Source organism: Chiloscyllium punctatum, chromosome 46 (genome assembly GCF_047496795.1).
Source record: "Chiloscyllium punctatum isolate Juve2018m chromosome 46, sChiPun1.3, whole genome shotgun sequence".
NCBI lineage: Eukaryota > Metazoa > Chordata > Chondrichthyes > Orectolobiformes > Hemiscylliidae > Chiloscyllium > Chiloscyllium punctatum.
In genome coordinates this window covers 39,366,821-39,378,298 of record NC_092784.1, presented here as the reverse complement: position 1 = coordinate 39,378,298, position 11,478 = coordinate 39,366,821, and the positions used below count along the sequence as shown (strand labels likewise).

Here is an 11,478-nt window from a genome sequence, read left to right as displayed (position 1 = left end):
AATTGGAAACAAAATTGAGAAACTTACTGAATTCCAGATGAGTGAGGGAGGAAACACTGATAGTAGAGATACTGGAGAAAGAGTTGTGGGCGAGGACTAGAACTACGAGCGTTCCACATACCCCATAAAGACAGGCATACCTGGGGCCAATGGCCACCTCTGACCTGAGGTGAGAGGTGTTTCAGAGTGAAGATGAGTGAGAAAAAAGTGAGGACTGCAGATGCTGGAGATCAGAGCTGAAAATGTATTGCTGGAAAAGTGCAGCAGGTCAGGCAGCATCCAAGGAACAGGAGAATCGACATTTCGGGCATAAGCCCTTCTTCGGGCTTATGCCCGAAACGTCGATTCTCCTGTTCCTTGGATGCTGCCTGACCTGCTGCACTTTTCCAGCAACACATTTTCAGCTGAAGATGAGTGAGCTCAGACAGGCAGAAGTGGCTAGTGCTGGAAAGGGACAGTTAAGGCCTTTTTGTCCCAGGAAAAGCAGAGAGCCCTGAGACCAACTGATGACGGAATGGATGTGTAAAGGAATTGCATGTCCATGGTATAGAGGTGGCAGCTGGAGCCTACAAACTGGCAATTCTGAAACTGGTGACAAAGTCTCAGAGAAATCACAGATGTAAGTGGGCAGGGACTGGATGAGCGTAGAAGAAAAACGAGTTCAGGTAGAATGAGATGAGTTCTGTGGGGAAGCAGCAGGCAGAAACATCACGCCTCTCCAGGTAGTCCTGTTTGTGGATTTTGGAAAGGAGGTAGAAGCAAGCTGTGCAGAGTTGGGAGACTGTCAGCTTGGAGGTAGGATCACCAGATGAAATGAGATTGGTGACTGTAGTGGACACAGTGGTCTGATGTTCTATGGTGGGTTCGTGGTCCAGGGGAGGTCCAGTTGGTGAGGCCACATTTGAAGTACTGCATGCAATTCTAATCTACTATAGGAAGGATATTAAAGTAGAAAGATTGCAGAAAAGATTTACCAGGATACTACCTGGACTGGAAGGCTTGAATTATAAGGAGAGGCTAGAACTTTGTCCTCCCCAGAGAGTAAAAAAATGATGGGTGACCTTGTAGTTGTCTATAAAGTCATGAGAGAACACAGATAAGGTAGCTTGCCAACAGCTTTTCCCATGGTAGGGGAGTCTAAAACTGGAGGGCATTGGTTAAAATAAGAAAGGAAGTACACAAAAGGGTCTAGAGGGGCAATGTTTTCCCACACAGGATGGTGAGTGTCTGTAACACTGCCAGAGGCAGTGGTGGAAGTGAGTAACATATAAGGAAGCTTTACCTATGAGGAGTGTTTGAGGATGCTGGGACTATACTCGATGGAGTTTAGAAGGATGAGTGGGACCTGATTGAAACATACAGAATACTGAATGGCCTGGACAGAATGGATGATGGGAAGATGTTTCTATTGGTAGGAGAGACTAGGACCTGAGGGAACAGCCTTTAGAACAGAGATAAGGAGAAAATTCTTCAGTGAGAATGGGGAATCGATGGAATTCATTGCCACTGAAGGCTGTGGAGGCCAGGTCACTAAGTATATTTAAGACGTTCAGATAAGTTTGATTGATCAAAGGTTTTGGAAAAAAGTGGGAAAATGGGATTGAAAAACCAGCCATGATTTAATGGCGGAGCAGACTCAATGGGCTGAATGGGCAAATGGCCTAATTTCTGCTCCGATGTCTTACGGTCTCATGAGTATAATTGTCATTTTAAAAACATTTTGACAGGGACATGGCAAGGAGAAGTATGGAGGGATATGGACCAAATGCAGGCAACTGAGACGAGTTTAATTGTGAAAACTGGACAGTGTGGCAAGTTAGGCCAAAGGGCCTGTTTCCATACTGTAAACCTCTGACTATGGCCATCTGAAAACAAAAACAAACCAAAATAGATAAATGCAGAAAATAGATAAAGTGTCCAGCATTATAGTCATAGATTCATACAGTGCAGAAAAGGCACTCCAGTCCATTGAATCTGCACCAAATACAACTACCACTAAACATGCACTAATCCCAATTTCCTGCACTGGTACCGGATCCTTTATGGTTATGATACTTCAAGTGCTCAACCAAATCCTTAAAGATTGTAAGTTTTCTGGCCTCCGCTACCTTCCCAGACATTCCCACACAACCTGCTCAACACAGGGTGGTGCATCTATGGAATGAGCTGCCAGAGGAAGTGGTAAAGGCTGGTATTGCAACATATAAAAGGTATCTGGGTGCGTATATGTATATCCCATATTCAGAGGGAAATGGGCCAAGTGCTGGCAAATGGGACTAGATTAGGTTGGGATATCTGGTCGGCATGGAGGAGTTGGACCAAAGGGTCTGTTTCCGTGCTGTGATCTCTATGACTCTATCAAGTCACCTCTCATCCTTCTTCGCTCCAATGAGAAAAACCCTAGCTCCCTCAACCTTTCTTCATAAGACATGCCCTCCAGTCCAGGCAGCATCCTGGTAAACCTCCTCTGCAACAGCTTGGTCAGATGGGCAGAGTGGTGACAGATGGAATTTAACCAAGAAATATGTTGTCATGCACTTTGCAAGAAGGAACAAGAACAAGGGCGTGATCAAATAGCAAAACCCTAGAAAGATCAGAAGCAGAGAGATTTTGTCATGCTTGTCTCCAGACCCCTGAAGGTGGCAGGACAGGTTAACAGGGTAGTTAAAAAGGTATGTGGGATGCTTGACTTTTTCAATCAAGATATGGATTATAAGAGCTGGGAGGTCTTGTTGGAGCTGTACAGGAATTTGTTTAGGCCATAACTGAAGAACTGAGTGCAGTTCTTTTCTGTGGTGTGGTGACCAGCTGTGATTGCACTAGAGAGGGTGTAGAGGAGCTTCACCAGGATGTTGCCTGGGATGGAGCATTTCAGTGATGAAGAGAGGCTGGGTGAGGTCAGGTTGTTGCCTTTGACAGTAGAGATCACTGAGCGGGACCTGGTAGGGGTGTATAAAGTTACAAGGAGCAGTGACAGGGTGAATAGTTGTTGAAGCTGTTCTTGTTAGTTATAAAGTCAATACTGGAGGGAGCATAATATTAAGGTGAATTGTAGGACGTTTAGAGGAGATTTTAGGGCAGATATTTTCACTGAGGGTGATGGAAACTACTGTTGTGGTTCTGTTCGCCGAGCTGGGAATTTGTCTTGCAACGTTTCGTCCCCTGTCTAGGTGACATCCTCAGTGCTTGGGAGCCTCCTGTGAAGCGTTTCTGTGCTGTTTCCACCGCCATTTATAGTGGCCTGTCTCTGCCACTTCCAGTTGTCAGTTCGAGCTGTCCGCTGTAGTGGCCGGTATATTAGGCCCAGGTCGATGTGTTTGTTGATAGAGTCTGTGGATGAGTGCCATGTCTCTAGGAATTCCCTGGCTGTTCTCTATTTGGCTTGCCCTATAATGGTAGTGTTGTCCCAGTCGAATTCATGTTGCTTGTCAGCTGTGTGTGTGGCTACTAAGGATAGCTGGTCGTGTCGTTTCGTGGCTAGTTGGTGTTCATGGATACGGATCAGCCAGGGAATTCCTAGAGGCATGGCACTCATCCACAGACTCTATCAACAAATACATCGACCTGGACCCAATATACTGGCCACTACAGCGGACAGCTGGAACTGACAACCGGAAGCGGCAGAGACAGGCCCCTATAAATGGCGGAGGAAACAGCACAGAAACGCTTCACAGGAGGCTCCCAAGCACTGAGGATGTCACCTAGACAGGGGACGAAACGTTTGCAAGACTAATTCTCAGCTTGGCGAACAGAACCACAGCAACGAACACCCGAGCTACAAATCTTCTCCCAAACTTTGAATCTGGAAACTACTATCTGGGAGGGTAGTGGAGATAGGAAACCTCACAACCTTTGAAACGTACTTGGATGAGCATGAAGTGTCAGAACACTTAAGACTGTGGACTTATTGTGGGACAAGTGGAAGTGAAAATGTACTTTTTTTCAGAAATTGAAGGGCCTCTGTATTGTGATTCAATGACTTACTTGAAGTCTATCCCACTTAATAAAATGGAGATTATCACCAATATGAAGACAGGAGTAGGAGATGGTCACTCTTACTGATAGTCATTGACAGATGTATCTGCAGCTAACAGATTGGTGAGGATGGAGTCAAGTATTTTTTTTCCCCGCTCTTAGTGGTCCCTCACTAGCTGTTGCTGAACCAGTCTAGCAGAAATGTCCTTTAGGACCTGATCAGCTCAGTCAGAAGTGAGGCTGCTAAGCCAGTCTTGATGCTGGTCATTGACATCCACAGCCAGAGTCCATTCTGCCATCTTCCCACCCTCTGTGCTTTCTTGAAATATTGCTTGACCTGGAGGAGCACTGATTCATCAGCTGGCAGTGTGTGTTTTGTAGGAACCAGCAGGTGGTTTCCTTACCTATGCCTTCCCTATGTTTGACCTGATTGCATGAGACTCCATGGGCATCCATATTGACAACTCTGACTGTTTCCCACTTTGCTGCCACCCCTTAGCTATGAGGCAGAACATGGATGGGGATAGTAGTATCTAAGATGTTGTTATGTATAAAAGGTAGGATGCAGTAATTGTCAGACTGTTTGACTAGCCTCATGTTGCTGAACTTTGACAGCATTGAGGGACTTGCAACAAACTTCCCAATAGATTTGGGTCACCACTCACGCTCTCCATCTCCATGACTTTCGTTTCCCTGGACTCCAACCCCTAATCTTCACTATGGATGTCTAGTCCCTGTACACGTCCATCTGCTGTGGTGAAGGCCTCCAGGCCCTCCGTTTCTTCCTCTCTTGCTGACCCAACCAGTACCCCTCCTCGAACACATTCATTTAATTGGTGGGACTGGCCCTCACCCTCAACTTCTCTTCAAACCCTCCCACTTCCTTCAAACCAAATAGTAGCCATGGGTACCCACGTGGGCCCCAGTTATGCTTGCCTCTTCATAGAATACGTGGAACAATCCATATCCTGCAGTTACACCAGCACCATCCCCCACCTTTCCCTCTGCTACATTGATGACTGTATTGGTGCCACCTTGTGCTCCCACCTTGTGCTCCCACATGGAGCTTGAACAGTTCATCAACTTCACAAAACACCTTCCACCCTAAACTTAGGTTCACATGCATAATCTCTGACATCTCCCACCCTTTCAAAGACCTCTCCGTCACTATCTCTGGTGACCGACTCAACGTGGACATCTATTTCAAACCCACCAACTGGAGGAAGAATGCTTCATCTTCTGCCTTTGACCACACAACATCAACATTGACTTCATTGGTTTCTAAATCTCCCCTCTTCCCACCTCATCCCAGATCCAACCCCCCAACTCAGCACCACCCTCTTGACTTGTCCATCTTCCTTTCCACCTATCCGCTCAAACCTCCTCAAACGATCACAACTACCCCACCACATACAACCTTCAGCTTTCTCTTCTCTCTTTCCCCACCCCGGTATTTATCTCAGCCCCCTTCCCCCTTCATATTCCTGCTGAAGGGCTTAGGCCCAAAACATCAATGCTCCTGCTCCTCAGATGCTGTCTGACCTGCTGTGCTTTTCCAGCACCACACTTTTTGACTCTGACAGTGCTGTTTGTGGCAACTAGAGTAAAGCCAGGTTCTCCATCCAGTTTTATTCAAGGCTTTGGCTGGTGGATACACGTGACCTGCTGGTTCTCAATTGCAGAGGATAAAATACAACTCCCTTCTAATGGGACTGGAGTCAGATGTAAGGCTGCAGATTTCTTTCCCTGAAATGGTATGAGGTAGATGCTATTCTGCAGTTAAACATTTCTAATGATCCTATTTCAATTAAGTTAACTGTATCCAGTTTCCACTCAGGGTAGCCATGTTAATGCTCATTTTCCTGAGAAACTATACCTCCTTCACATTCTCACTGATCACATACAGGTGAGAACACACTGGTGTAACCCAGTGTCCATCCTCTGAAGGCTGCAGACATTGTGTAGTTAACTACATTTTTCCCCCACTGCTTGTCATTAACTTGGTGATAGAACTAACCTTACCTAGATCCCAAGCTGACTGAGGCAGTCACAAGCAGAGAATCCACTACAACTGTTTCTCTTCCTATTACAGCACCATTCTCTAGGCGGTTTTATCCTCATGACTCCACAGCCACCCTCAGCATCAGATAGAAACCTCAAAACCCTAACGCTTTCCACATTTACCCTGACCACACCCAGCTTCCTTCCCCTCTCATGAATCAGGCTCCCACTATGGAGACCAACTCAAAATTAAAGACTGCAGACATTGATTTCAGTCCTTTTATTAAAATCAGTTTCCCCAACTGATACATTACTGACTGAACTGAACCAGACTTTAAAATAACACACCAGAAAACACCTCCCTGTTCTAGAGGTGCCAGTGCAGTCAAAGGAATTCAAAGAATGGAACACTGGGTCCATCAATATTCCAACATGTGGTTGTGATCATTTGACTGTCCTGGAAACAGGTCTTTTGAGGACTCACTGACATCAATTCCCAAACAGCTCCCCCACCCCATGTTGTTTAAATTTCACACCAAGTTTAGTTCAAACTCATTTTCCTCTAGATTAGGTTTTTGAACAGCAAGTGCTCAATGACTTTCCATTTGTGAGTTAGATCTAAAACTGGCTTTGAGCAGGATTGGGAGGATTGTGGTAGAATGCAGTTTGTGTGGCTGGAGTCCAGTGTCCAGTGGTGTACCACAGGTATCAGGGCTGGGTCCTGGATTATTTGTTATAAACGGAGATGAGAATATGGTAGAGATGATACAAAGATTAGCCGAGTGGCTGACTGAGAAGAAACGTGTAAGGATACTAATATGCAGCTGAGTGACAGATGGGAATTACCCCCAAGAAATGTGAACCAAAGCACTTTGGAGGAAGGAACAACTCAATGAATGGCAGGATAGGCATTTCAATGATGGAGGAAGGCTGCATAAGGTCAGGCTGTTGCCATCCAAAGAGAGAATGGTCAGTAAGGACCTGGTAGCAGTGTATCAGATTTTAGGGACAGGGACAGCTCCTCCAATCCCAGAAACAGGTGCTGTTTCTGACACCCAGCACTAAGGCCAACTCTATATGGAGAAAGCTGCAGGAATTTCTCAGACCCCTGCAGAGGATCATTTCCTAATGGATGCCTCACACTGTCTCCATAGTTCAATCAGCCAGAAACAGTGGGAATCCCCTTGGACACTTCTGAAGAGAATCAGAACAGACTGGAAACACCAGCTGTTTCACCCTCAGATGCTGCATCGGATCAGTTCCTCCAGCATGTTCTGCAAACAGTGATTTCATCAAATTCAGAAACCCCTTTCCAGCGAGGTCTACAGCCCCCTGTACTCACTGGATAAAGCAAACTGCAAACAATATCTTCAATATCCCAATCAATCATCCTGGAAGCTCAATGCATGGATTGGACAGGCAAAGCCCAGAGACTGTACCCAGGAATATTTTAAGAGGATGCAGAAAAACCAGCTCCAGACAGAAGACACCATGAATCACTGCTTTATTGACCATGTCATCACAGGTTGGTGGGTGTTAGCTTGTGTTTCCTGGACAGGACCAAGGCCAGCAATGAAGCAGAGATCAGACAGACCACTGTCACAGTCAGGGTCACCATCACAACCAACTCCACACCTACAGAAGGAGAAACCAATGGTTACGAGAGAAACAGGGACAGAAAGGGAAACTAGCGGGTAGGCAGCTCCCCACCTGGAGACCTCTCCTGTATCCTTCCTTCAACCTCAGGCAGGGGCTCAGTTGCCAGGTTGGTCAGCCCAGTATCCAGGATGATCAGGGGGCCAAGTGAGGCCTCCCCTTCCCACTTCAATCCAGCTTCACTCTCTGCAAGATCAAACATTCCAGTCAGGGAGAGATGGAGGGGGGAGGATCCCCAACATCAAGATGGTCAATGTCCTACCAGCTTCAGGACCAAGGTCTCTCCTTCCTCTGGAGGGGAACAGGATCTCCCTTGTGCTCCCACAGTTCCCCACATGGCAACAGGCACAAATGTCACTGTCAGATTCCTCCAATGGGGTCCAGCTAAACAAAGAAACAGCCCATCAACCACATGGTGCATCACCTCTCCCAAAAACAACATCCCTGAGGGACAGAGAGAGGGAACTTACATATTCTGCAGCTTCTGGAAAGTACAAGCTTTGTTCCTGGAATCTCCCTGATCCACTGCAGCAACCTTCAGGTGACAGGTGATGAAAATCTGAGGGACACATTCAGAACAAGTCAGTATTTAGTGACTCCCTCCCACTATGGAGAAGCCAATCAGCAGCTTCCTCTTACCAAAGAATTCTCATCTCCATAGAAACGAAAGGCATCCAGGTCAAACCTGAGCTTGTCTGGCTCCTGCCCGTCTCCCAGCAATACAAAGGTTGAAAAGGAGTCCTCAGCTTTGCTGTCCAGGAGGCAACTGTAGATGGACAAAGGGCCGTGAAGTGAATGGAGGAAAGTCATGGAGATGGGAGCAGCTGGAGATAGCAGAGAGCTCCTTACCCATTGTAGTCAATGATCCTGTATCTTGGGGTGGAGTCCTTGTCTGGGCTCAGCATAGCTACACAGCGATCAATGTACAGCTTCAGGGGCATGTGATTGGCCATTGAAACAGATGCCTCAATGTGAATGAGGTCTCCCAGTGAGTAGACAGTGGAAGGGCGCTCTGTAAGCCAGTCACCTGAAGTACAGGAGGACAAGGGTTGGAGAGAGTGAATGTAAGTCACAGTGACTGGCACCAGGAGATCCCTCCCCAATCACCCATCACGTACCATTCATTAGACGCAGGGAGAATGACAGATGGCCTTCTCCAGACCTGGTGGAGCTAAATGGGATCCAGGTGGGATTGATGGGGTTACTGCTCACATTGCCCTTCCTGGGGAAGAGACAGGGCAGCCATTTTAGGCCAGGGTCAAACAACAGCAGCAGGGGATCATATTGACAATCAAGTAAAGATTCTCACCTCAAATAACGACACTCAATGGGAACTACAGCCCCATTGGTTCTCACAATGACAGATCCAGGATAGTTTGGGATGTGGGTCAGGTGGGTGGTGTAGATCAGGAAATCCCCAGTGATCTGAAAGACACCAGGTTAAGGAATGAGAAACTGATTCTTCATGAGAAGGATCTACACAGGGTTCACAACAACAGCATCACATTAAATGACTTCTTTACAGAAGGTGACAGCCTCCAGGCCCTGAGCCCGTCTCTTCACCCGAGAGCTGGAGGGACCATTACTGGAGTGCAATAGATCACAGGTCAGGGGTTAGTCTATTAGGATCAATTTAAATATGGTATTGCATAATTCCAAAGATCAGGAATTATTGCAATTCCATATCCAAAGGCCAGGGAATGCTCACTTGGTCAACAGATTTGAAGATCACAGCAGAATTACAGATAGATGGAACAGGAACATGGCGATCCTTTATCTACAAGGGAAAACAGGAAGCCTTCAGATTATGGGAAGAGATTACAGACAAAGTTAGTGAAACATCAACTTCAGGTGAGAAGCAAAAACAAGTTCAAAAACAATTGACCAGAATGGAACCCAAACACTTTCCAACAGGTCAGATATGGAGCTCAAGGACTAGACAAGTCAATTTATTCACAACAGGCCCATAATTGGGATGAAACTAGACTGAATGAGTCAAAAACCAATCTGAGGATAATAGACTGCTCACCACAAAACTAAGCACATCATTCTGCTATAACATGACAGCTGTGTTCTTCTGTGACTTCACTACAGAGAAGGGTCATGCTGGAAGGCACTGATAGAAAGTGTAGTGTTCTGTTCACATTCAGGGGAAAGATCAAACCAGTCACACTTCACCACAATTACAGCTAATGCACAGACAAAAACATAACAGAACCACCTGTATAATCAGAAGCTTCCAAACCAATGTCAACAACAGCACAAGTTTTGAGATAGAGACCAATTAAGGTCTAGTCTAATCCAGCATAGGAAACTAGCAGGAGACAGACCCTCAATAAGTCAATGTTCCTCAATGTAACCCTCACTGGAGCCATCTACAACCCAAGCTTCCTGCAAGTGGGGAGAACTCCCATTACCTGCAATCTGCTGCCACACTCATGCAGCCCATAGTCAAAGAGGACAGTGTGGTTCTCAGGGTACACCCTGGTTGGCTGACATCCTACTGTCCCCAGGGTCAGGTCAGCAGCTTTAATCAGGTGCCCAGTTCTAAATAAATCCAGCTTGGCCCTGACCAGCAAGTTGTGCTCTCCACACTGCACCATCACAGTCTGTAGTAGGGACACACTCACAATCTTAGACACTGGGAAACTGAAACCCCCAGGAGAAGGGACTCGCTCAGTAACAGGGCTGGCTCTCACAATTCCCCATGGAAACCTCTGGTTCAACAACTGCTGCCATGTGTCAGAGCAACAGACAACTCCAACTAACATTAGCACAGGGAACAAACCCCTCATTACAAAATCACCCATGATCCCAAATAACTCAACCATCCCCACATTCCCCAACCAGCTCCTTTTATACACACAACCCACACTCACCTGATACCAATGTGACTAGGAGCAGCAACATTGAACCAATCAACCAGCCCCAATCTCGACAATCTCCACCAATGACTGAACTCATGGGTTTATTCTCAGGAGGATCCATTTCATTTTGACGAATAGGAGTGGCTGTGAGTTCCTGTGCTGTCACCTGACTGGATTCAGCTCCACATGATCTCGTGGAAGGCTCCATGACTACAATCATCAAAGGTAACCTGTTGAACTTGGAGAGGGTCTGCTGTATTGTGCCCATCTTGATCTGGGGAGTCTGATACTGAGAACCATGGAGAGATTGTATGGGAATAGGAATTGGAAACAGGGTTTGAGCAGAATGAAGAGATTTCCCTTGGACTGTACTATCCTTGGGAGTATATGTTGGACGAAGCTTTATTCTGTCTATAAATCTGTCCTTGTCTGGGGCACTGTAGGGAGAATGTAACTTTCAGTTTATTTTTAATTCATAGAGTAGTGGCAGTTTTACTCTGTATTTCACGTTGTGCTGTCTCTGTCCAGGGGGACAACTTTCCTTCCAGTTTTCAAGAATGGAGGAAGCTTTTGTTTCAGTTGTAAAGAGTAGGGTCACTTACTTTGTTTCTAACTCTGTGATGTTTCTGCATTGTTCGTGTTTGCTGTAAACAGTGTAGCTTTACATTTAGTTTACAAGTGTAGCAGCAGCTTTACTTTCAGTGTAAATGTGCAGGGGAAGTTGTATTCTGTATCTAATCCCACGCTGACCTTGCTTTTGGGAGAGATTGATTGGTTGGGATGATATTGAGGGTGAAAGTGAGGACTGAAGAGGCTGGAGATGAGAGTCGTAAAGTGTGGTAAAGCACAGCAGGTTATGCAAAATCCAAGGAGCAAGTGAGTCAGTGTTTCAGGCATCAGCCTGTTATCAGGAATGTGGGTTGGGAAAGGGGGCTGAGAGATTTATAGGAGGATGGGTGTCGGGGTGTGGTGAGCGAAG

The 11,478-nt window shown here is 46.3% G+C and overlaps 1 protein-coding gene across 1 annotated transcript; it reads right to left on the bottom strand.

The window, feature by feature from the left end:
- Positions 1 to 7,495: 7,495 nt before the first annotated feature.
- LOC140468093 (zona pellucida sperm-binding protein 3-like) lies at positions 7,496 to 10,767 on the bottom strand. The gene is made up of 10 exons (XM_072564276.1): positions 10,512 to 10,767; positions 10,050 to 10,396; positions 8,942 to 9,057; positions 8,751 to 8,854; positions 8,482 to 8,659; positions 8,272 to 8,398; positions 8,103 to 8,191; positions 7,895 to 8,016; positions 7,687 to 7,818; positions 7,496 to 7,611 (listed from the first exon to the last, which is right to left on the bottom strand). The coding sequence occupies exons 1-10, from the start codon at positions 10,765 to 10,767 to the stop codon at positions 7,496 to 7,498; spliced, it is 1,587 nt and encodes a 528-aa protein (XP_072420377.1).
- Between the last annotated feature and the right edge of the window lie 711 nt (positions 10,768 to 11,478).